This window comes from Pangasianodon hypophthalmus, chromosome 1 (assembly GCF_027358585.1).
Source record: "Pangasianodon hypophthalmus isolate fPanHyp1 chromosome 1, fPanHyp1.pri, whole genome shotgun sequence".
Classification (NCBI taxonomy): domain Eukaryota; kingdom Metazoa; phylum Chordata; class Actinopteri; order Siluriformes; family Pangasiidae; genus Pangasianodon; species Pangasianodon hypophthalmus.
Window position 1 is genome coordinate 23610190 of NC_069710.1, and position 26466 is coordinate 23636655.

A 26466-nucleotide genomic window follows, 5' to 3' on the forward strand; every position below is an offset into this window, starting at 1 on the left:
CGCAGACTGAATTTCACTTTGTCTACTGACGACAGACTTGATGAGCTCATCAGACCTCACACTTGTCTTGCTGAACTGTTGCCCCTGTTGCTCAGAGGGATCTGCTGGTAATAAGTGGTTTATTAAACCTGTGTGTATTGGGACTGTGTGTATTGCCATCGCGCCCCCCAGCGTTCATTAATGGAATGACATGAGCAGCACTTGGCTGACATGGAATCAGTGCAAGCACACCATAACCAAACTATATGCAAAAATCAACTGGTCTCATGACAATCATTTTTTATTGGCAATATGTGGACATACAACACATGGATATAATATGTAATGCATCTAGGTGAACCTTGTCAGTGTATTATGAGGTCAGTGTATTATAGTGAGAAGCAGATGTTGGAGATGGGTCTAGAGTGTAACATGTTGTCAGGGTGGGTGAGATCACGGATAATTCTGAATCACCAACTTTATAGTGCAGTGAGGGGACCTGGAAGGGAAGATTGGGGCACGCTTCACTGTAAATGATGGAGAAAATCGTAGGGAAAAGGATGTCAGGTGTGTTGCTCAGTGTAACTGTAGTAACTAAAATGTGTTTATATAGAGGAAAAACACAAACATCACAAGGTGTGATTTAAAATATGGCATATACATACTATGATGCAAGAATTTATTATAACCCTTAGTGTTATATTCTGACCTTTAGTGTACATTAGCGTATATCTGGTCTAGGTGTCACCAACAATGACGTTTTGCATTCCTAAAAAGTAAAAAGAGTGAATATAAACTAAATTCTTTAAAAAACTAAAAGTAAAGTAACCACTGCAGCCAGGCAATGATTATACAACTTAGTGTGGATATGTAACATGATGGATAATTATCTAACATGATGCCCAAGTTATACAGGGTAAGCATCATAATTGAGCAAAGTTTGCTTTAAACAATAACGTTGGGGCATTTTGAAAAAGCGTCTTTTACAGCGTTTTAAGTCCTTCCTAAGAGTTTTAAAGGACTACAGCCCATGCCAGTTAGAAGTACTCTGTGAAAAACTCTCAAAAGCAATTTGTACTTACATAGAGAGAAAGTGATATGTATTGCAATCTTACAGATGTGCTGTATAGGCCAAGACCCTGGTGTGTCTTTTGTATAAATTTAAGTACTGTTAACCCCAGAGATTCTGTATTCCACTACTACAACCTAGTTCTCTGATTGGCAGGAGGTTCGTCCTGATCCAGACCCCACAGGAAAGTCCGCAGACGTGTCACTTCCTTTTGGAGCTCAGGGTTAGGGATTGGCTGAGTAAGGTCCAGACTCGGGGTTTCATTGGGTAGGATAAGAGGTGGATGGTCTAGGAAGCTCTCAAAAATATCTAAATTTAGGAAAAACAAACAAAACATAAAGTTTCTGTACTTCTTGACTCATCATTCGCTGAGCAGAATTAGCTACTTACCGCCTCCGAGTTCAGTGCCTGGGGGCGGAGCCCAACAGGAAGGCGGAGCTCTGGCTGGTCCTAGCTTATAATGAGTCAGAAGGTGGTGAAGCTGCGCAGGGCTTAACAAGGCATGGTCCTCCTGTAGGCTGGCCCAAGATGACTGACAAGACAGTCAGCGGTGTTAAGAAAGAGGAGATCTTGAGACTTGGCTTTGAATATATTCCTAAACTTCTGTATAGTGTTTTCTTAGCTTTTGGCTCAACCCCTAGGCATGTATCTTTTTAGGACATTGGATAAATGTTTAAAGAAAGTTCCAATTTGGGTTCATTCCATATTTCTTCAGGATATGGACACTGAAATGACCTTTCCCAAAAGTTCTGTTGTACATTGTAATTATCCATATCATGTAATTTATCATACTGAAAATCATGGTAGTGTGTGTTCAATTTAACATTTTTGCTCTTAGACTTTTACCTGGATAAGGCGGGTCTTAGGAATGCACAGGAAGTTGACAGTGTTTGACAGCTTTTTGAGGAATTCCGAGGCAATATCTCCTAGTCCCGCCCCCTGTAGCCAGTCTAGAACCAGGTCTAGATTAGTGCGAATCTGCACTGCACGTGACCAGGAAAACAAACTGTCTGAAACAGCACGGAGAACGCAATCAAGTTAAGAACAGCAGTACACACCATACACATTTCCGTTTTATATTTGAATTTGAATATGTGTGCAGCAAATGCAGTTTTACCATCGCCATGGCTGCTTTTCGGTATGCACTCTCTCCCTTAGCTTATGCTAACATTTCACTTATTTAAGAAGTCAGCTTTAATGTTGACTTCTCAGTACTGAATAAATATGAAACACTAAAGCAATGCTACCTCTCTCAAGCAGGGTGTTAAGGAGTGAGGTGTTGGTGAAGAAGAACAGGTAGCCGAAGGTCTGGGAAGTGAGAGGTGGAGAGAGGCAGGCCTCGCGCGTCAACTGCAAGGAACAGCGATACACTTCCACCAGCCCTGCCACAGTGGGGGGTAGATTAGATACATCACTTTCCTCAGCCCCTTCTCCTTCAACTCTGTGACTATCTCCAGCCTTCTCCTTCTCTTTGTCTTCGCTGGAGAACGGGTTGGTGTCCAATAGAGTGGGAAGGAGGGAGTATAAGGTCTAATGGAGGGAGAGCACAAGAGGATGTGGGAGAAATCAAGAAGCATTTTCATTTTTTTTCATTGAGCAGTCAGTCACGCCTTTAATATCTCAAGGCACTATACATTAACTGCCTCTTACCTTCGTCAGGTGATACACACACTGCTGGAAAGTGTGCATGATGACATCATCCAGCTGCGCCAGGGCATCCGAGCAAGTGTCCATGTCAGCTGACAGAACGGGGTCACCAGGGGCTTAATGTGAGGAAGTGACAGAGCTTACAAATATGAAAATTGGAATACATCCATGAGACTGTATTTACAAATCAGAGATACATTTATAAAAGCATATGAGAAAGGACAAAGGTCACATTAGGGCACGGTTTGTATTTTCATGCTTTCCACACAATAGAAAAATAAGCAGCAATTCAGCACACTAGATAGTCGATTATTTCCATATGCAAGTAGTTCCAGCACAGCTTTGTTTGTTTTACAGCTGCAAATAATTAGAAAGAAGAGAATATAAAGTGCATGTCTGTTTTGACTACTGTGTTGAACACAAACAGCAGCATGAGAAAATGGGATGTGGAGACAATGATTCAAGCCTACAGAGACATAACACTTTTATCTCACCAGATAGAATGCTGCATTTATTTTTTTATGGGTTTTTTTTCTTTTTTGAGAAAATGCAAGTTGTGTAAATTTATCTGTAAACTCCACTGAGATAAGGTGCTTCTGTTTATTATTTTCTCACCCTCGAACTCCCATTCCTTCTCCATGGCCTCTACTTTGACCTGGAAGAAGTTGAGGAGCTCAGTGGCATTGGACATCCAGAACATGAGAGGTCGGAGGTCAGAGGAGAGTTTCTCCACGCTAGGAGGAGGAAGGTCAGCCTCGGACTCTGGAGAGCTACACACATACACACACCACACACTTATGACCTCCATTAAAAACTCAAAACACAAGTATCTATTCTATGAATGGACAGCAGTGGACTTCATTCTGTTGCTGATCCAAAATCTAATTAGTGTATTATTGCTTTTAAATGTTTAATTGGCAGATTTGAGATAAGCACAGGTGAACAATGGAGGTTTAAGGGCTTTGCTCAAGCATCCAGACAAGCAGTGCTGGGATTTGAAGATCCAATACAATCAATGCCAGAACTAGCTGTGAGGACACAGAGGTCTAGACCTCAGAAGTTTCAGAAGGTTTTCTTTTTTAACCTCTCATCTAGCCTCCAGTCATCAAATTTAATATTACAGAACAGTGACATCTAATAATGTGGTGGCAAAATGGAGCCTACCATGCAGAGAATATTGCCTTCCAAGACTACTGAATCAGCAGTGATGATTGGTTCTCAACTGACCTGAGGACCTGAGATGAGGAGGGCACTTTAGGTTTGTGTATGGACTTAATCATCCATTATGTTTAGCTCTCACAATACACTATGCTGTGGTACTGGACTACAACTTCTTTTTGAGAGACAACACACATCTGATATAGCTACACTATATGGTCAAAGGTTTGTGGACACCTGACCATCACACCCATACGTGAGCTTTCCTCAAACTTTTGCCACAATCTTGGAAGCACACAATTGTATAGAATGTCTTTATATGTTGTAGCATTACAGTTTCCCTTCACTGGAACTAAGAGGCCAAAATCTGTTCCAGCATGACAATGCCCCTGTACATAAAGCGAGCTCCATGAAGACATGGTTTGCCAAGATTGGAGTGGAAGAACTCAGAGCCCTGACCTCAACCCCACTGAACACCTTTAGGATGAACTGGAATGCTGACTGCACTGGGCGGTTTGTAAAGCACAACATGCTTGTAATGTTGCTAGCCAAATCAGCTTGCTAGTTGCAGTAATGTTAGCTGGTCACGGTAATGTTAGCTGATGTACCATGCATTAGCTGGTTGGTACATGGCATTTTTGTATGCTTTTTCAGTCTTCATTGATGAGATGCAAGAGAGAAAAGGAAGATGAGTACATGCACAGAGAGAGAGAGAACTGTAAGCAATAAAATTAAACAGTCTAATCTGGGTTAGAGCCATTTATGGAAGAATGGATGCAATTTGTGTAGTGTACATTCAGCATTATGGTATATTAACTGTGAAGTGGGTCACATTTCTGCAACATGGACCTCACTAAAATTTTGAATACAGTCTCCTGGTGACTAGCTCAGACACGTAACCCAGTACCACACTACAAATTACAGTATATTCTGTGTTTTTTTTTTCAATTACACCTGTAGTTTATAAGTCATAATCACAATGCTTTTTATATTGGAGATCCAGGCTTTTGCAGGTTTTGGTGAAAATTTATCCTCCAATCAAATTTATCCTCCAATCAGCACAGCATATGTTTTTGGCAGTTATATTTCTATCCTAAGCAACTAACAAGAACAATGCAAAAATGATTAAATGAATATTCCATTATAAGTGTGAGGAGTGGAAGTGTGGAATCATTCACTGTTTCTTGGAGTTTAGGAGGTTAAGTGGATCAAACGGATGAGGCTATGATAAACAGGATGGCACATCAAGCAATTCACATACACCGTTTTAAAGCCAGAAGTCAGTCTTACGTTTGTGTCGGATGTTTGTCTCCAAACTCTTTAATGTTCTCCTGAAACATGGATAATGAAACACACACAGAGAGAGAGAGAGAGAGAGAGAGAGAGAGAGAGAAAAGATTAGAGCAGACTGGGATAAATGCTTGGGCGGGTATGTTTGGCCAATGTGTCCGGACAATGACAACACATTTTCCAAATGGGTGGAAATGACATCAGTCAACCTCTGTTTACAAACTCCAGCGAAATACCAGTGAAAGCCCATGTGTGTGCAGCTGTGGCTCCTCAAACCACAGCCTGCTCCAACCCAGCTCTTCATAGCACACATATGCACGCATACACACCCTGTTGTCACCAAATCCTATTTGCTGCAATTCTGTTTCAGTTATATCATGTCTTCTCTTTACTCTAGATGTCTTTACATGAGGTCTTAACAGAAGAGTAGAGTAACAGAGCAAACATGTATAGGCCACAATTTGAGGGATAGTAAGTAGTATATATACTACAGTTCTGATTGGACAGAATTGATTAATATTCTATAATAGTATGACTCCGACACTAATTCACAGGTTTATATTAATGTGTGGTGGACGTTGATCTGGTGGGGTTTTCTGTGAGGAGACATTTATTTAGTATTTTTGGAAGGAGTCTCCAATGTCAGTGCCTTGTAACAGGCGGAGCTAAAGGTATAACTTTAAGTTTCTTACACAGAAAAATCTTCAGGACATAGGGCTCTGCAGTCTTAGTAACATGAAAAGCTACATCTTTTGTATTTTTAACATCAAGAGAGAAAAAAAAGGAGTGTGATGAGGGAACGATTATTTATAGCTGTGGCTATAAGCAATAGAAGGAACTAACTTGTTTGGTGGACATTCTACAACATTAACAACATATAAAATATGCAATGTGCTGCTCTCTAATAAATAAAAAAGGTATGGGGTGGAAAATTACTGTGGTATAAGAGGATTAAAATGCTTCTAGACATGCTGTGTTAAAAAATTCAAATTGACATTTGAATATTATCAAATATAATCAACTTTGGAGTGATAATGATATCATACCAACCCATCACTGATGATTTTCCTATAACAGCATGCCCAGAAGTGTTTTATTCCTTATATAACACTTGTGAAACATTTATAAAAATTAAAAAGACCTCTGTAGTTAAAAACTTGAATTTAATTTAAACAATTTAAAACAATTAAATAGCTTGATTCTTTTTTGTTTAAATGATAGTAGATTATTTATTCTCACCCACACAATCGCCTTTATCTGATTGGCTGCCTTTAACAGCAGCTGGGGTGTTAGTGCAGGGTCCAGATGTTTGGATGCATGGTCAATCATGAGTGACAGCAGATAAGCTGGCGCTAAGGGTCCACCACCTGAATCTGGAGTCGAATTCTTTGACATAATTTCCTAAAACAGAAATAAAAAATAAAATACAGAGAAAGATAACTTCGTGCCTGGTTGGTCAATAGCTGTTGCTGTAGTTCTGTAGTTATATAAAGATGAAGGAAGAGTCCTTCACCTAGTAATCATTTTGAAGAATCGCTAGAATCATATTGTAGTCCCTATTTTTTACCTATTACAATATTTAATTACATTAATTATAATCTTCTTCTTCTGAATAATAACTAATAGACAAAAACTATGTGTATACACTTGCAGTATTTACATGTATCAAACTCATTTGTAGAAATATTTATCTAGAGTCAGACCATTTATCTGAGGAAACATCAACAATATATATTTAATAGTAGCATGTGTACCACTCATTGTACCTGTAAGAGGATGTCTGCATGATTTGCCTGAAATTTCAGCACTGCCTCAGTGGATCCCAGATATTTCCTGAGAGCTTCCTGTCTGTCCATCATGTTTCCAGAGCCAAAGGAAATCATCCCATCGGCCTGCAAGGGTAGAGCCAGTGCTAGGGGCGGGGTGGGGGTCACTCTGGGGTCACGGTACAGGAAGACGAAGTGGCTGCCGAGTCCTATGAGATCTCCAGGTTTAAGGACCGCCTCTCTGTACAGCACAACTCCATTATGACTGACAGCTCCTCCTCTGAATGGGCGCAACAAAGCTGTAGAAACAATAGCGAGCAGTTTTATGGATCACGAGTTCAAACTGATTTGCCATTTAAAGAATTTAAAAGAATGGCTGTGAACCCAGATCTTACTAGGCCAGCACAGCTGCATTCCCGATTCACCAGAGTCCAACACAGTTTGGTGGCCTTCGTGGTCTAACATATCTATATAATTCAACCTTATCAGTTATTCAGAAGGCAAATCTAAAAATTGTGATGGACGCAGTGTCTCCAACAAAACACAGCTGGGCTTGAGTCATTGAATCGAGATGGCTCCAGGATGTGCTTTTACAGAAGCATAAACACAAAGTGATTAACTGGACTATTTTAATGCGTGCAACGAAAAGTTTACATTTGTAACTTTCAAAGGTGGTGAGAAGTGTACTTCAACTTATAACTGCAGCTCAAACTTTTTTTGTTGTTTTAAGAGGTCAGAAATGACGAGGTAAAGAAGACCATGGAAAATTAAAACCTCTAAATTTCACTGTGTTGAGATATCTCTAGTCAAACAATACAGTTGACTAGATGACATTTAACGTAGAGTTGTTTCACATTGTCCGCCAATTGTCTATCATAAATGTACTCTACTTTAGCATCTTAGCAAAATTTTAAACTGTGTACAGGTTATATATGTCATCTTGTACAGTAAATTGTCTGATGGTTGTGCTGATGGTTTCCATCTGACAGGGTAATTGCAATACATCTAAGACCCAGGTATGGAAAATGTGATCAGTATCCTACACACACTTCCAATATGTCACTCTGTTACATGCAATTTACCGTCTTGCATAATGCTATTACAGATGTACATACACTATATAGGCAAATGTATGTACACAGCTGAAAATAACACCCATATGTGGGCCTTCCCAAAGTGCCACAAAGTTGGAAACACACAAATGCCCAGAGTGTCTTTGCAACTCATGGTTTTGTCATGCCCATGGTTTTGTAATGGATGTTCAATGGTCAGGTGTCCAAATGTGAACCATACAGAGGCCATAGAGTGTATTGTCACATTAAGAATTATTCCTGCTGTGCTGCGTTTGTCATTTATTCAGCCTTTTCCTGACATTTAGTTTCATTTATGAGATCTGGGACAGCTGAAATACCTTGACCACGAGGTTGCTCAGGGACAGCTGAGTCCCTCCTGACAAGAAGGTGACGGACGAGCAGGTCAGGAGCCGAGAGGAAAGTGTCCACTCTAAGAGGCCTCTTCCCTTTCCGCTCCCGCTCTCTGTCCTTCTCCCTCTCGCGGAATGTCGGCTTCCGCCCGAAAACGTGCGTGTGGCCCGTCATGATGTACAAAACAAAGTCCTGATTGAATAAGAAAAAAAATGGAAAACCAGTGTCAAAGAGAGAAAGAAAGGAGGTGAAAGAGAGAGAGAAATATATAAAGGGGAAAATATTGTTGCTATTTTCAGTGTGGGTGATAACAAATAATCTTCAAACTTAAGTTGATCAGAAAGGCAGATCTGATAAGGAATGAAGTGGGTTACAGTTTTCAACAATGTGGTCTTGTGTGAGGTCATTGTGCAGTGAGGCCATATGTAGACACTGCGGGTTTATAGAGCTATTATGTAGCCCTTGTGGGCATTGTAAGCTTCTGTTTAGCTGTTTTGTGTTGTGTGCTCAATGCCATATCCAAAGGTATGAAAGAAGAGATGGTATGCTGTGATAATGGTGATGCAGGTATGATGTCAAGGGGAGCAGTGTGATAGGGTTGCGCTGCATGTCTAGCCTTGCTTTGGTCATAGCCCTGTAGCAACAGGAAGTAAGGACGGTCTGTAGGGGGGAGGATCAGGCTCTGGGACATCACTTCCAGGTCACAGGCATCTTTCTCATCTTCAGCTGCTCGTGAGTTTCTGTCTGCCTCACTCACAACCCGCGATCCAGTGACCTTTGGAACAAAAGATGCTGTTTAATAAAATCGTTTAAAATTGCCACCCAAAAAGGGTGAATTGATGCAAAATTAGTCCTTATCAGTTCCAAACTAGCCTAAAAACTAATATATATATATATGTGTGTGTGTGTGTGTGTGTGTGTGTATTTCTCTGTGTGTGTATATATATATAAATATATATATATATATATATATATATATATATACATATATATATATACATATATATATATATATATATATATATATATTAGAAACTAAGAAAGCATTGTCACAAAGAGGTCAAAAGTGCTAACAAAGAAAATACAAAATTGGAAAAAAAAATACATTTGTAATAGACAGAGGTTGCCAGTGACGTCTTAGAAACTTGAAAAAACATGACTGTAAAACAGAAACTGCATATATCTCACAATGCAGTACATTCAATATAAATTGCAAATAGTACATATTTCTGGACAGTATTCACTCAGGTACACCTACTTAAATGTCTCCTACATATAGGTGCACTTTATAGGTATTCAATTACTGACTGTCTATATCTAATGCTATAGACAATTTATCACATCCCCTCTATCCTGTCCATCAGTGGAATGGAAGCACCACTGACCAGATATTATTTGTGTAGTGAATTGCTCTCAGTACAGCAGTGATAGTAGTAGACACTACACTACATAGTAGTGACATACACTACATAGTAGTGCTGCTGGTAGAAGTGAATGAGGCACAGCACCGATGGTATGGCTTTTAAACACTGTGTCCATTTACTGATTAGGAAAGTGTAGACTGATGAATTTGGTGAATTGATACTTTTGATCCTGACATTTCTTTTTAAAAAATTGTATTAATCTAAGAATATTGATATTCTGAGCTGTTTTCATTTTTTTTTTATCACACATGATACGAACAATAAAATGTTGTATGCCATAATGTTGTTGTTCAGGATAGGAACTACTGCCATCTCCCCTTCCGCCAGTTCTCACACACAGGTACACACAGGCAGGCAGGAACATAGAAACTAACAACAGAGAGTGACAACATATCCAGTTTGGCTGAGTGACTCTGGGAATTAACCTTAGATGTTTGTCAGATTGAAGTGATGAAATAAATTTACAAGTTTGAACATGTGGGTTTATTCAAGTGACACACTACTGGGTGTGTGTTGTGTGTGTCTGCTCATTTACTCACTTTCTCTATTTAATATATAGACAAATTATGCCCCAAAACTAACTCAAACCCAACCCTCAAAATATCCTATACAATGCTTTTAAATCCAGTGGCTTTTATATTCCAACATCAGTAACTATCATTGCCAAATTCATTGTAATGAACAATATAGAGTGAATAAATATACAGTTTAAAAAAGCTGTTAAAAATCTACAGGATTTGGTATATTTTGGTATATATATTTTTGTACCGAATCAGGACCCAAGTTCAAACAGTCATAAATGATTTATTTCATATATAAAATCTGTGGTATAGCCCATCCCTAATACTGACTGGCTGCTCCCACAACTTTTTGGAGCCACAAGACCCCAGTCCCAATGCAGTAACACAGGTAGCTGGATATATAATGGTAGGTGGACTGGTTGGTCAGCAGTGACAGTGAATTGTTTAACCTCAAGCAACACTGTTCCACCTGATACTCTAGTGCATTTTGCTTCAGTATTTCACAGGCTCTTGTTCCTCCTCTCTGCCCCTCTTTAGTTCTCACCTGTCCTGGCTCTGTTGCCATCATGCTCACAATGTTCTTCCTGTCCTGTGCTCCACCGCTGTTTGTTGCGTTGCCACTACGTCTGGCGTCGTTGTTGGCCTGGTTGCCCTGGCGACGTCGCAGAGTCAGGTTCATATCACTGATGCTCCTTCTGAGTTCAGTATTGCGCCCCCGATGACCTCGCTCCTCATCAGGACCACCTCCTGAGGCCATGCGGCTCCGTCTCCAGCGCACTGCCATTACAAGAGTATGTTACACTTTATTTTCCTTTGCTTCTTTTTTTTTTTTACAAGATTTTGGGCTTATATGAAAAATATAAAATGAGCAAGACTCAACTGCAGTGGAAAGCTTGCTTTAGTATTTTGCAGCAGTTTCCAATTTCTTAATCCACATGTTATACAAACATAGTTCCATATAAACATTTGTGTTTGTGCATAGAGATGGAATACAGAGGTATTTATTCACAATGGTTTTAAATGTACTCCACCACCATGCTGCACACGTTTATATAAAAACTGGTGTTTTTACAAAGAACATCTGTCAAAGGCCTCTGTGTAACAGCTATACAGATACATCACCTCTTAAAACATTTTACATAGCATATCTATATAACTGGATCTGGAGTTTGTAGCTTAATTCCAAAACAATCACTTTAGTCCTTTCTCACCTTGGTAGCTCTCACCATCTCTCTCCCTTTCCTTCTCTTTTTCTCTCTCCTCCCTCTCATACTCATCACGCCGCTGGATCTCAAATCGACGTTCAAAGCCCTCCTTGGGCCTCCACATGTCCACTAGCAGCAGGGGACATTCCCAGGGTGCTACACCTCTCCGGCATTCGGTCTGCCATTGTACAACACCATCTGCCTGCTGAATGGGCTTTCCAATGACATCACACAACAGGAAGTCCTCTGGAGAATGCTTCTGGAGAGCTGGGCAGGTGTACAGGACATTGGGACATTCTTAAGGAAGTGACATTATCACAGGCAGGTTGAAGACCTTGTAAACTTGTAGTTGAGCTATGACGTGTTCTCAGTAAAATTTTGGGTCATGCACGAACAATGGTAATGTCTGAGCAAAATATAAAATAATAACGATTATGGCAGTGGTTCGTCTTATGTGCTTTCCTGGAAGGTGTAGTGCAGTTGCACTTCATCCGAACAATTACATTACAGTGGGGAAAGAACCTAAATGTTGAGGTGCTAAAGGGATAGATTTGAAAAGCATGGACCGCAAATACCCAGAATCCTCCATGGTCCACAGCAGGAAGTGACATCTGGCACACTTACCTACGTCATCACTCTCGCTCTCCCTCTCTCTCTCAGTGTATCGGGTGATGACCTGCTGGATGAGCTGTCGTGCTGTAGAGTGGATGTTTGCCAGCAGGCTACGGTAGTTAGCTCCGCTTGAGAGAGCATCACCATAAATCTTCACTAGTCCTGGGGCAGAAGATGATGCAGGGGGCAGGTAGTGATGCAGTGATGGAGTGGCTGAATGAGCCCACACTTCCCTCTCACGTTCTCCAACGGCACGGTCACGATCACTGTTGGACCGCCCTCTTAAGAAGAGGTGGGACAGACGCTTGGCACGAGACTGCTGATTGGCTGGCCGAGGACGAAGGAAGGCAGGGTTAGGTGAAGGGGAGGGTGGCGAAATTGAGGGGCTAGAGAAAGAGTGGGCAGTGGGAGGTGCTGGGGGCGGAGTCTCATGCACTGAGGCCGCATCTGAGCTAGTAGTAGATCTGAGGAAGTGAATATAGGAATGTAATTTCTTTAAAATCAACTAAAAACATGAATATTCAGCAAAGTATGAATGTTTAGTGCATTTTTGTTTCTTCACTCCAGAAACCTTACATCATATCCAAACCACAATCACAACTTCTCCCTCACGAATGACAAATCATACTCTCTTTTCAAGCAACAAATGCACTATTTATAATTTACACAAGCAGTAATGTTCAGAAAGATTAATATATTCCTTCAATAATTATATGTGTCATTTGGTAAAACTCAAAAACAGGCATGTTTATAGGATAGTTTGAAAGTGCTGCCTGATTGGGACAACATGTTTATAGGATAGTTTAAAAGTGCTGCCTGATTGGGACAACAATTTAAGCAATGTTGTATAACAGCTCAACAGCTCTGGAGTTTCTGTTTAGGGTTTTGGAAAAAAGAACCCAGTAAGGGTTTAGTGTAATGACTCTTCGACCCCCACTGTTTGCTGTTAAATCTGGTGTGTACTGATGCTGGAGTGGAGAAAGACAATCACTGTCCATTGTGGTTCATTGCATTTCATCACAGAAGTAAAGAAAGACATATGTACTACAAACAAATAATACTACAACAGTGCAGTTTTTTATTAAATCCAGAGCACTGACTTGACTGATGCTGCACTTGGCCAACGTGCTCCCAGCTTGGCAAAATGTTTCCGTGGAGAATTTATCCACAGGCCCACAGGGAAATGAAGCTTCCTGAAGCGAGGGCTACCAGACTCCTCCATCTTTGTGGTCCAGAGAAGAGAAAACAGCAAAATATAAAACGATAGGGGAAATTGAAGGATTAAACAAGATAGATAGAGCAGACAAGGACGAAGATGAAGACATGAAAAAAAAAAACAGTGGAACACAACAACAAGACTTCACTGAGCTCATAACATGAGTCATCTTTTAAGATTTTAATATCATTAAGAATTTTTTTCTTTTTGTTGTCATTAGTCTTTTGCTCTTTTGTCCTCAGCCAAATCAACTTACAGCGTCTGAGTTATTGGCAGTGTATGACATCAGTCAATAGGCGACAGGAAATCCTGAAATATCCTTTCGAGTAATCAGGACATGCAAGGTCGAACGTTTTTCCTGCTTTGTTCAGCTTTAAGCAAAACCTCAGAGAATATTAATGTAGAGCTAGTGAGGAATCCAGCAAATACTTAGGGCTTTATGAAAATGATTTATTTTGTATTCCTGTCTGCAAGTTAAAAGCCAAAGCAGGCGGTTTGGCTTTGTAGCTCCTGAACTACGCAAACATCTTTGTAGGCCAAAAAAGAGTCAGTCCACGACAAGGAACCAACATGGTGGTAATGGTAGTCATATTGTATTATTGCCTAACTTTAATAGCCCTGAAGATAATAATTAGAAGAAACATTAGAACATGGCAAGAATATGAAAGTATACATATATATTTCCGGACTGGCTGAGGCCCTGAACAGCTGCCTTCACACTGGCAAACACTTTTATTTATCAACTTTTATTTATCTCACTCCTTTATATGAAGAGCTTATCAAATATCAGTGTAATCTGCTACACATATTCCAGAAACACTTTGCACTTGAGCTTAGAAACAAACTCTTATATAGCCTCTAACTTCTAATTAACTGATTTTATAACCAATGAACATTGGAAACCATATGAAGATGCTAATTACATTTCAAACAGATTTAATATTAAGTACAGAGTAAGTGTTTCCTCTCACCAGCAGATGACTGTCAGTCTGACTCACCCACTGCGACACGTTTGTATTAGGTCTGATTAAATCTCCTTAATCAATGCTGTTGTCCTGATAATTTTGCTATAGCAAGCAAATATATTCAAAACCTTTTGACTTTTGATCCACGTTTTGTGTCCTTATTTTAAAGAAATTAAGGTTGATAAGTCCATTTTTTGGGGCGGCCTCACGGTGAAGCACCTCTGAAGCACCTCTGCTTGATCCCGTATTCTCTCCAGGCCAAATCAATCTTCTGGTTCTCCTAACATTTCGTTTTTTAATTTTAAACACATTTCCCCACACTTTTAATAAGTCTTGCTTTTGCTTTCTCTGGCTCCCTCGTTTCGTTCTTGCTCCCCTGATCTGTGCCTATAGATAGAGAAGCAGGCCCATTGTTCTTAGTGACAGAATTTCCTTCCCCCCTTTCTGGACAACACCTATATCCTGAGAGAGAGACAGAAAGAGAGAGAGAGAGAGAGATGTATAACATAGAAATGTTATGAAGAAATGCGTGCACACCATGTCAGGCCAGGAATTTGGTTTTGCATTTATTATGGCCTTGTAGCATTCGTTTGGGTCTGATTGGACTCATATGGGCACTGTAGGGTTTGATTTGACACTTGGGATGTTCTTGTGTATAGACTAGAACTAACATGATTTGAAGCCACAGGTGCAACAGTGCACTACAACAGTAATTAGACATCTCACTATATTCTGGATTTAAGCTGCAACAGTCTAATGCAGCCATTTGTACACCCTGAGGCAGGACATTTTACATATATAGAGTAAAAATAACAATATACATACGTATTATTCTGTGGTTCAGTTATTTCAGCACTTGACAGGCAGAACAGTTGCACTTCATTAGTTTCCCCCATAGTGACAGAGCTACAGATGGTAACATGGTATCTTTCGGCACATAATAAAGAGGGCCCACTGGGGACACTAACAATCCTAACACAGACATTCTGCTAACCACAGCATGTTTTATACATAGCATGTTTTATTTAATTCGGGTAGGGGTCTTTTCTCAAAAAAAGGAAATGGGAAACTGACAGGAAGTTGATGAGAGAAAGGGACCTGTGACCTTTGACTTTGGCAACAACAGGATAATGGTGACAGGAAAGAGGGAATGTGTGTCTTTGTAAGAGATGAAGAGAAAGAAAGAAAGAAAGAAAGTATTTGTGTATGAAAAGTCTTTTCTACTAAATTATACTCCACTCTTAATTTCTTTCAGTTTTATTTGTTTTCCAATCAATTGTATTTCATAGTACTTCTGATTAAGCATGAAGCCAAACCTTCAGAATCAGAATGCAAATCTTTGGGACACACATACACAGGGAGAGAGAGAGAGAGAGAGCATAGCAGGTCAGAGATGCAGTGAGCTGCACGATCCTCAGAAAGGAAGCTCTGACAGCAGGCTGTGAAGGCTCCTGTGCGTCATTCAGACTCGTCCCTCCAAGTTTGTTTTTGGCAAAGGAGTGAAAGGTTTTCCTGACTGGATGGCTGGAGGAGAGAATGTGCATGGAATGAATGAGTACAGTACAGTAGTGTGTTCAAGGAGCTGGTATATGCCAGACTTTACAGCATATTACAGTACTTTCCTATTTTGGAAGGCTCCTGCCCTGTTGGTAGTTGATTCAGAAGCTGACAGTGCCCTGCAAAGGCAAAGAACAGTTACTACACACTGGCTCAAAACCCATCATTCACACAGCATTACCTGCTGATCTGAGATCTGTCCACTTTTTTTAACCCCTCTCTCTATCTCTAAGGTTACAGACTGTGTAGCAGTTCAATTTTATTGATTAATACAGTGTCCAATCATTACAGGCATGTTTTTCATCATTAAATAATATTTTCTATTTTTAAAATAATTTTAGTGGGCTCTGAAGCACCTCTGCTTGATCCCGTATTCTCTCCAGGCCAAATCAGTCTTCTGGTTCTCCTAACATTTTTTTTTAAACACATTTCCCCACACTTCTAATAAGTCTGGCTTTTGCTTTCTCTGGCTAAAGACCTATACGTAGACTACACAAAAGTGTACTTTTTTTTTTAAAGTACAACACTGGGCAGAAACCCTGGGTTCAACTACAAGGTCACTAACACATGCAAGGTGAGCATATTGCAAAGGCAGGTAGTTGCTGAATTGATCACTAACATAAATGCAGTCTTTAGAGCAGGGGTGTCTAATCTTATCCACAAAGGGAGCCACACATAATTCCACCTATTTAATCAGTTGATCTTAACCTTCAATTGAATATAAGGTGTGGCTCTTCTTTGGTTAGAATGAAAGCCTGCAGATAAGTGGATAAGATTGGACACCCCTGCTTTAGAGAGCTCCATTTGATCCTGCATGGTATTGAAGGGACTACAGTATGAGGGAGAGATCCCATGTCAAGGTCTTAGGGAAGTGTGGCAGACAAACGCAACTTGTTCCCTTCAGAAAGGCTGCACTGCATGAAAAAAGCTTTATTTGGACCAGTAAACTACAGGGACTATTATGAGCCTTCAGGGAGACACCATCTTGGGTGCTATGGCATTCTGCAATGGTAACGACATATGTGTACAATGTAGGCAGGGAACTCAGCAGTGCACTGAATCCAGATAATGGATTGCACACCATTTGTGGAACAGTTTCCACCAAATGTGCAGTTAACCTGGCTGATGGCACCAAATTTTTCTGTCTATGTGTGACAACAGAATCTCTTGAGCTATCAATGTGTTCTTTCCACTAGTGACTGCAGCAGTGGATACGAAGGTCTCGCAGGCCACAGTCAGGACTTTGATCACTGAATTCTGTGCAGTGTTGAGATGGAAATGGGTACAGTACACAGTGAGGCCAGTTATGGGCCAGCATGTTCTGACATAGTGGGCTCTCCAGCTCATCCAGAGGGAATGACAGTTTGACATTGAGTTGATCTGGCATTGGTGAAGAGGTCCGTCTGTGCCCTGTCAAAATTTTCCCACTTCTGGATGCAGACGCAACTTTCCCAGGAGTATGCACTGCACCATTATGCCCTCCTAGCAAGTGAGTTGCTCTCAGTGAGGCTAACCATGGCTGGGCCCACCTGAGGAGCTTTCATGGAAGGCAAAGAGCGCTATCCATGCTTGTGCCACCCGACGACTGTATCTGACCATCACAACGTTTTCCGAATGGACCAGGATATGTAGTGGTGTTTCCAGTGAGAAGAATCTGGGAGTGATATAGACACAACCCAGGTCCTTCCGGTTACGTGTTCTGATAGGTGTTCTACCGCCAGCTTTGGAGGACGGGCAGCACCGAGTGTAATCACAAGCTGTTCTGTAGATACTGTAGCTCCAAGGTGCACATGAGGTCTGATATGGGTCCAACATACAAGAAGAAAGGGAACGATGACCGTATGACCACAGGATTACAATATTTACATAAGGTACTTTGTTCAAGGTCTCATCATGCATGCACATGTGCACAAGAAGGTATCCAGATGATTCTTACTCCCAGTTAGAAGGGGTGAAAAAGAACTTCATTTCATTATAGAGGAGTGAATTAATTCTGGCAGATGCTCAGATGTGTACTATCCTGCCATAAACCAGTCAGACAAAACATCAACTTTTATAGCCAAAATCTTTTCTCTTCTGTCACACTTTATTTATGTTTATTGGCTTAATAACATTGTGCTTTCATATAGTTGGTAATGTAATTTCTAACATCCTAAAATTCCCCGAACTAACATGTTGCTAACATGTAACTAAACATGTTACTAAAATCGCATGCTACCGTACTAAATAGTATGTCAAAACAGTAGCTCTGCCGCCAGTAATTTCACTAGTCTAGCACACTATTTAGTATGGTAGTATGCAGCTTCGGCCTCAGAGTTGAAGCCCCGCCCCTACTTCCCCTCAGCGATCCCATAATTCAGTGCGTTCCTCCATTCTTTCAAGGGGATCCTGCTTTAAGGACGTGCCAGGTAGGCCTTAAAATCCTTTCTAATGTTTATACTATGGTGAAGTCAATCCTAATATTTATTTTCTCTGTAGTTCACGATATTTGGCGGATATTCGAGTCAGTTAGCTATATAATGCTTATTCTTTAAATAATATAATAGGCTGCTGACTTATAGCAGCACAGGCGCTAGCTAATAACTAGCTGGCTAACTGAGGTAGGACGTTTATAAGACTAGTACAGATAAACACGACTATTTACACAGTAATAGTTGCCGAAATTGTGGCAGAATTTTGTTTTAAAACAACTAAATCTCGTTTATTTACTGCCCAGGATTGTTCAGTAGTTTGTCAGCGACGGCAGACGACCTCTAATCGTGACCGGTTAGTGCTAAAGTCAAACTGCTACAGAACTGTAGCATCAGTTCAAACAGGAGATCTCTGTATTACACTGTACGCCAAATGGCTGGCTTTATTTAGTTATGTATTTATTTATTTATTAACGAAAATATACTTCTAGCTTTTTGTTTAAACGTTATTAATTGTACTTTATACCTGAAATTATAAAATTAAGTAAATGAATAAACCCTGGGATTATTGGTTATAACTAAATCTGTGTGTGTGGACTTGACTATATACTTGTTTACAGTTGTGGACCTGCCACTGAGTTTTGATCAAAGATGGCTGAGGTAATTGAAGACAAGATTAAGAGTTACAGAACTGCTCCGTTTGATGCCCGATTTCCCAACACTAACCAGACACGAAACTGCTTCCAGAACTACCTTGGTGAGTTTGGGATGTGTTAAAGTAATCATATGACTCCAGAGTTAACACGTCAGACATACCTGAAACTTGGATATTTCTGAGGCTCGACCTCCCCAAATATAGGTTTGTTTAATTATGATTGATTGTAATACCAGATGTGATGTCTACACCTCCCCCGGTTTAGAAGTTCTATGAGGTCTTATTCACCTCAGCTTTAGAGAAGCACTGATCTCCTTTTTATTCCTGAGAAGATATTGACCTCCTCCCCGACTCTGCAGGCTTCTGTTGCTACGTAATGTGAAACCTCACAGGTGTTTAGACCCAAGTCAGTTTGTGTCTAATGTCCACAGGCATGACGTCTGTTGTCCGTCAACATCTCTCGTGTTTAATGCCATAAAATACACCAGTGGTTGGATTGTCGAATCCAGGTGTCTTCCTGTACAGTACAGATCGAGTACATGAGGCCAATATCAGATCAGTGTGTCCCTAATAGTATAGAATTAATTCAAGGTCTCTTTAGTCTCACCTTTATCTGATGATTGTAAATCAGAGTTGATTCATAAATAACTAAAGAAATTTCAGTTATTACATCTTTTTCTGCTAATCATTACAAGACACGTTTTTGAAGCTTGCAATTTATTGTCCAGAATTGTTGTACTAGTTCAAACATGGTGAATTTAGATTTGAACTGACCATGAGTTTTTATCCTCCTGCTTATTTGTAATGTTGCAATTCAGTGTTTAGGATAATCTTTGGATAGTTTAGATGAATCATGTTGGCTCTTTAGTCAACCAGAGGCTTGTTATGATACTAGCTTCCTCTTTTTTTAAACCTTTGGTGCACTTGTTTCTCTCTTTACAGATTTTCACAGGTGTAATAAGGCACTGTCAGCAAAAGGACAGGACATTACTCCCTGCGAATGGTATCAGAGGGTCTACAAGAGCCTGTGCCCTATCAGCTGGGTAAGAGTCTTATGATCTGACCCAGTGCAAAAATATTAAAGTCAGCAGCAGGAATATGAGTAGTCATTTTCCCCATGCAAAGTAAAGTTCTTTTTCTCCCTCTTTCCTGATCATTGACCTGTTTTGTCACTGACCGTTGCCTTTATTGGATTATTGGTGTTTATTGGATTTATTTGATCGGCTGGAAGCAGTACAGACTTTAAAAGTTCCTCAACTGAAGTACAAATTGTTCCTACAGTTGATGGTGGCATGAAGAATAACAATAAATGACCCATATACAGTATAGGCAGATCAGACATAAGTAGACAACATGAAATACACCCAATGAGTACTTTATTAGGAACACTATACTAATACTGGGTAGGGCTTCCCTTTTGCCCTCAAAACAGTCTCAATTCTTCATGGCATGGATTCCATCAGATGTTGGAGACATTCTGAGATTCTGGTCCATGTTGAAATGATTGCATGAAACAATTCCTACAGATTTTTCAGGTGCACTTTCGTGCTGTGAATCTCCCGTTCTACCACATCCCAAAGGTGTTCTACTGGATTCAGTTCCTGTGACTGGGAAGACCACTGAAGAACACTGAACTCATTGTCATGTTCCTGAAACCAGTTTGAGATGACTTTTGCTTTGTGACATGGTGCATTATCATGCTGGAAGTAGCCATTAGAAGATGGGTAAATTGTGGCCATGAACGGATGCAGTTAGTCAGCAACAATACTCAAATAGGCTCTGGCATTCATGCATTCATTGATTGGTACTAACGGGCTCAAAGTGTGCCACGAAACCACCATTACACCACCTCCATCAGCCTGGACCGTTGATTGGGTCCTGGATTCATGCCGTTGGTGCCAAATTCTGACTCTACCATCTGTGTGCCTCAGCAGAAATCCAGATTCATCAGACCAGGCTACATTTTTCCAGTCTTCAGCTGTCCAGACTTGGTGATCCTGTGCCCACTGCAGCCTCAGCTTTCTGTTCTTGGCTGACAGAAGTGTAACCCAACGTGGTCTTCTGCTGTTGTAGCCCATCCACCTCAAAGTTCAATGTGTTGTGCATTCTGAGATGCTGTTCTGCTCACCACAATTGTACACAGTGTTTATGAGTAGCTGTTCTGTCAACAAGGCATTTCCATCCTCAGAACTGCCGCTCACTGGATGTTTTTTCTTTATTGCACCATTCTGAGTAAACTGCTACGCGGGAAAATCCCAGGAGATCAGCAGTTTTAGAAAAACTCTAACCAGCCCGTCTGGCACCAACAATCATGCCATGGTCAAACTCTTTTCCCCATTCTGATGGTCGATGTGAACATTACCTGAAGCTGCTGGCCCGTATGTGCATGACTTTATGCATTGCACTGCTGCCACATGATTTGGTGATTAGATAATTGCATGAATGAGTAGGAACACCTGTACACCTAATAAAATGCTCAGTGAGTGTAAATACAAAATGTACAACATGGACCCTCTGCAATAACAGTTAAGCAGTAAATCTTGTACTTGGTGATGGACACAGCATGACACAGCTAAGAGAGAAGCAGCAGGCACATGGCAGTTGTAGCTTCTGTCAATTCTTCAGCTGGACCAGTAAAAGTGTGAGATTTTCCAGCCATCACATCTGCGCTCCTGCTTTGTGTGCATTGTCACTGTATTATAAAAATATAATTATATATTATATAATCATAAAAAGGGATATTAGGTAGCATTGTCCAGAATGCAGTAAAGCGCTGATTGGTACAAGAGCAAGGAGAACTGTGTACACATGCATTTTCTACACCTTGGGCCTCATTTATGAAGTTGGATACGAGTGGATTTATTCTTAAAACATTCATATGAGTGTGTTTACGCAAGAAGTTTGGTATTCGTGAAAATCCATTCATGAAAAGAATGATGGTTAAATCAGACTTTATATTTATATGTAAATTATATATATATTTGGAGTTTGTAATTGTGATGTTCTTTCTGCAAGAGCTAATCACTTTGTTTAATGCTGGCACAGTGGTTTAATTTTGCAGCTGAACAACTGTTTAAGTCTGTTATTTGTTTATGTCTTGAATATATTCAGGTCTATTACAACCTTACAGTAGCCACTAGAGGGCTCACCATAGTCAGTAGATGTTCACGTGAACCTTAGTACAGAAAGCTTGCTGGTTAGGAAGAGAGTAGTAAAATCAGAGTGGATTCAAGACTAAAGCTGATTCCACTTTAGTAAGGCTGTTGTGGACTTGAAGCTGATAGTTGAGCTGTAATTATGAAATATGGTACTCATCAGTGCTACCAAACATGTAACTGCAAATAATCCATGCAGTTTTTACCATTTAATTTTTTCCCCTTTCTGCAGGTTGAGAAGTGGGATGGACAGGTTCAGGATGGAAGCTTCCCTGGAAAGATCTGAACAGCCTGTGGTCGCCTTTTTTTTTTTTAGATTACCTCATTTATTAAACATGTTAACTTTGTTTAGCTTGAGTGCATGAGAAGTGACCAAGTCATGACATCTTGTGACCTTTGACCCACACCTTTAAATGGTTCACACTGATCAGTTTTGTCACTTTGTCTTATTCATTCTGGTTACATAATAAAGACGCACAATGTTAATTACTTTATTTCTTTTGGTATTTGTTTAAACATTCAGTTCAGCAATGCTAGCGTTTATTCTGAATAACAGTAAATACAGTGGACCTCATTTATCAAGTCGGATACAGATTTATTCATAAATAGTTTATATGCGCATTTGCACAAGAAATTTAGTATTCATGAAAATCCCATAAATCTGGAAAAATAGTCCATCAAACACACATCCTCATGCTAGTTCACTAGGTCAGGGCCTAAAAATATACAATTGAGAAATTTGTTAAAGCCAGCTGTTTTGTATTATTGGCATTAAATAAAGTATCTAAAAAAATAAAGGAAGCAAGCCAACACAAACCCATAAATTAAGACAAATAAAACTAATTCAATTATGGCAAATGAAATGCTACCATATAAATGGAGGATGGTCCAAAAACAACAACTTTTTTTTGGTCTTTACCCTAGTTGTGCATTTTGTGCTCACAGCTGTCTATGCACTTGAACTTTTTATAGAGTTTTGTGGGCGTCACTAAATGTTGAAGGAGCTGTGCTGGGAATGCGCTTTGCATATGCATATCAGCATATGCACATGAGTATGAAGAAAATCATCTTTTCCGAAATATTTGTAAATCCAGCAGAAAAATTTACAAAAGCAACTTACAGACACAGCTTTACTCAAAGGTTGATAAATGAGGCCCATTGTGTGTTGGTAATTAATGAGTGCTGTGGATAGTAGCAAGTAATTGTGTATGTGTAAACTCATTTGTAAACCAGACATTCTTTGAAAAGGAGAGGTTTCTCTGAGCAATAATATGCAATATAATGTTAGAAAAAATATGTTGTGTCTGACCTCCTCAATATATCAATTTAAATCATAAATATGTTGTAAACAGTTGAGGTGAAAAGTTTACATACACCAAGTTGACTGTCTCTTTAAACAGTCTGGAAGATTCCAGAAATTCATGTAATGAATGTAGAAGCTTCTGATTGGCCAGTTGGGGGTTGGGAGTGCACCTGAGGCTGTAATAGGGTCTCCCTTTAGAGCCAGTGCCTTTTTACCCTTGATACTATGAGAAAAATCCAAACAGCCAAGATCTCAGAAAAAAAATTGTGGACCTCCACAAGACAATGCCTGCTTAGGAGCAATTTCCAAACAATTGAAGGTACCACGAGCATCTGTACTAACAATTGTATGCAAATATAAAAATCATGGGACCCACAGACACTGCATTGTTCAGGAAAGAGGCAAAACTTAACTCCCAGGGATGAATGAACTTTGGTCCAAAAGGTTCAGCTGAACCCCAAGACAATAACAATGGAGCTAGTGAAGGAGGCATCAGGTACCAAATATGTACATCCACCATTAAGAAAGTTCTACATTACCATGGCCTGAAAGGCATACAAGGAAGAAGTTCCTACTCCAAGACACGCATAAAAAACAGACTGTCAGCCAGCCTGTCTGTTCAGATTAAACCAAATTGAACTGTTTAGACGAAATGATCAGCCCTATGTATGGAGGAAAAAGGGTGAGGTTTTGAAACACTGTGAAACATGGAGGTGGCAGCATCATGGGGTAAAGGGAGCTGGTCCACTGCAGAAGATAGATGGCATCATGAGGAAGGAGGATTTTCTAGAAATACTAAAGCAATACCTTAAGTTAAGAAATTGAAAGGCAATTGCACCAAATATTAGCAAAGTGTATGTAAACTTTTGACCCACAGCAAATCTGATATAGTATATAAAAGCTAAAATAAATCTGTCTTTTAACTAATATTTTGAAATGGACTCTTATGGAAATAAGAGTAGTACCCTGACTGACTTATCGTGCTAAATGTATGGTAATATGAAATGGAGTTATTAAAATTGAGTTTGAATATCTTCAAGTTAGCAAACTTTTGGCCTTTACTGTAATTTAAAGAGAATTAAAAATACGGGAAGAAAAGAGCAATGAAACTGACCTAGTGCTTACTATGCTTTTCCAAATTTAATCGGTGTTTCGTTTAAATGGAAGTTGCATCATCTCTTTGCCGTAAGGACAGTTTAATGACTTTAAGTTTCTGTCATATCTAATTGACTATTTTGTTTTTAATTTACAATTTTGATGTTTTATGATGTATGATTAGAATGAACGAATAAGACAAAACACTCCTAATCTAATTTTTTTTTTACAAAATTGTGTTTTTTTCAGGAGATAAGTATTAATGTGTTTGCTGACAAAAGAATAACTATCTTGAGCAATAGTGTAAAGCTGGTTCTTAATTTGTTCTTGATTAAATTCATTAAAGAATCTCCTCCTTAAGCTTTCATAACATCCTGATTCTCATATTCAGATACTTTATAAGCCTTGAGTAACAGAATTAGGTGTGTTAAATAATGAAAACTGGTGAATGTAAGAGATTGCTTTGCCCAAGTGTGCCATGGATTGTAGAAGTCGGTGGATGCAAGTGCAGATTTTTGTTGAATAAAATGCAAAACAAACAACCAAAACTGTGAAAACAAGAACCATGAACTTAACAATGGACACAAGGCAAAAACATGTAAACAATGAGAGCGGATGTGGCACACACGACAAACCATGAACACAACATTAGCTTGACAGTTAGGTGCTGAAAAACTAGAACTTATATAGGGGTATTTATTAGGGGTAACACAGAACAGGTGTGAATGATCAGTGGGACATGTGACATGGTGATGTGATGGGCTGGGGCTGATGGGTGTGTGTGTGTGTGCGTGTGTGTGTGCGTGCAGTGTCAATTATACACTATATGGTCAAAACTTTGTGGGAATCTGACCATCACACCCATATGTGAGTTTTGAACGTCCCATTCCATATTTAGTCCCCTTTTGCTGTTACATTAACCTCCACTCTTCTGGGAAGGCTTTCCACTAGATTTTGGAGCGTGGCTGTGGGGATTTGCTCATTCAGTCACAAGAGCATTAGTGAGGTCAGGCACTGATGTTGAGGAGGCCTGGGGTGCAGTCGATGTTCCAGTTCATCCCAAAGGTGTTCAGTGGGGTTGAGGTCAGTGGCTCTGTGCAAGTCACTCAAGTTCTTCCACACCAGCTGTAGCAAACCACGTCTTCATGGAGCTCGCTTCGTGCACAGGGACATTGTCATGCTGGAACAGGTTTGAGCCCCTTAGCTCCAGTGAAGGGAAATTGTAATGCTACAGCACTTCCAACCATACCAACAATCACATATGTGTGGGATGGTCAGGTGTCCACATACTTTTGGCCGTATAGTGTAGATCCTAGTACAAGCGGTCAGATGTGACAAAAATGCTGTCTCAAAAGAATGATTGCTCAAAAAACTGTTGCAAGGAAGAAAGTTTCCAAACTTCTTGGTATTGTGTGTAACACTAATTTTTGCAATAATGATGCCACAATTATTGCAACATGTCTTTCCACCATTAAAGACTTCAGTTTGGCCACATAGGCAGTCCTACCCCAGAAGTGCCAAACTTCTAACATGAAATATTTTGATAAAAAAGAAGAAATGGGAAAATTTCTTTCAAATTTTGTAAAATGGTGTGGTATAAAATAGTAAAATTTCAAATTTTATAGAATAGCTATGATTGGAGTAATACAGTATGTAGTTGCTTTGGCGGCACAGTGGTGCAGTGTGTAGTGTTCAATCCTAGGCTTGGGTTACAGTCTGTTTCAGTCAATTCCAAGTCAGTTCAAGTAGAAATCATGGCTTAATTCAGACTTAGGCGATAGATAGATTTCCATATATCTTGCAATGTAACTACTTTCAGTTACTACAGTTCACAGACTGTGTTTGCCTATTCTCTCCTTAACCTAGTTAAAATGGTGAAAAAGAGAAAAAAGTGGGAAATAATAATAATAATAATAATAATAATAATAATAATACAAAACATTTAAGGAATGTTTTTGAGCATGTGGTTCTCTGTTCCGCTCAGATCATGCTTTAAGCTGCAGTCTGCCATCGT

The 26466-nt window shown here is 39.8% G+C and overlaps 2 protein-coding genes across 3 annotated transcripts; one reads left to right on the forward strand and one right to left on the reverse strand.

Annotated features, from left to right (window-relative positions):
- Nucleotides 1-257: 257 nt before the first annotated feature.
- On the reverse strand, nt 258-14680 carry rasip1 (Ras interacting protein 1). The gene is made up of 16 exons (XM_026939992.3): nt 14283-14680; nt 13196-13317; nt 12108-12559; nt 11490-11750; nt 10823-11055; nt 8950-9108; nt 8321-8525; nt 6910-7208; nt 6383-6544; nt 5144-5184; nt 3311-3465; nt 2699-2811; nt 2296-2578; nt 1895-2058; nt 1439-1580; nt 258-1357 (listed from the first exon to the last, which is right to left on the reverse strand). Exons 2-16 carry the CDS (start codon nt 13315-13317, stop codon nt 1179-1181), a joined length of 2970 nt encoding a protein of 989 aa, XP_026795793.1. The 5' UTR covers nt 14283-14680; the 3' UTR covers nt 258-1178.
- Nucleotides 14681-18116: 3436 nt separating this feature from the next.
- On the forward strand, nt 18117-22543 carry LOC113542333 (cytochrome c oxidase subunit 6B1). 2 transcript variants are annotated; one of them, XM_026939774.3, is made up of 4 exons: nt 18117-18241; nt 18865-19001; nt 19842-19942; nt 22287-22543. In XM_026939774.3, exons 2-4 carry the CDS (start codon nt 18896-18898, stop codon nt 22338-22340), a joined length of 261 nt encoding a protein of 86 aa, XP_026795575.1. In that variant the 5' UTR covers nt 18117-18241; nt 18865-18895; the 3' UTR covers nt 22341-22543. The 2 variants fall into 2 exon arrangements, with proteins under 2 accessions (XP_026795575.1, XP_026795576.1); XM_026939775.3 differs by lacking the exon at nt 18117-18241 and adding an exon at nt 18575-18599.
- The last annotated feature ends 3923 nt before the right edge of the window (nt 22544-26466 follow it).

Excerpts from the sequence above, each read along its gene's own strand:
- rasip1 (XM_026939992.3), bottom strand. The coding sequence starts at position 13,317 with ATGGAGGAGTCTGGTAGCCCTCGCTTCAGGAAGCTTCATTTCCCTGTG. Across the intron at positions 5,185-6,382 it reads AGATAAAGGCGATTGTGTGG|GAGAACATTAAAGAGTTTGG; the intron begins GTGAGAATAAAT and ends TCCATGTTTCAG. Across the intron at positions 2,059-2,295 it reads TAACACCCTGCTTGAGAGAG|ACAGTTTGTTTTCCTGGTCA; the intron begins GTAGCATTGCTT and ends GTGCTGTTTCAG.
- LOC113542333 (XM_026939774.3), top strand. The coding sequence starts at position 18,896 with ATGGCTGAGGTAATTGAAGACAAGATTAAGAGTTACAGAACTGCTCCG. Across the intron at positions 19,002-19,841 it reads CTGCTTCCAGAACTACCTTG|ATTTTCACAGGTGTAATAAG; the intron begins GTGAGTTTGGGA and ends CTCTCTTTACAG. Across the intron at positions 19,943-22,286 it reads GCCTGTGCCCTATCAGCTGG|GTTGAGAAGTGGGATGGACA; the intron begins GTAAGAGTCTTA and ends CCCTTTCTGCAG.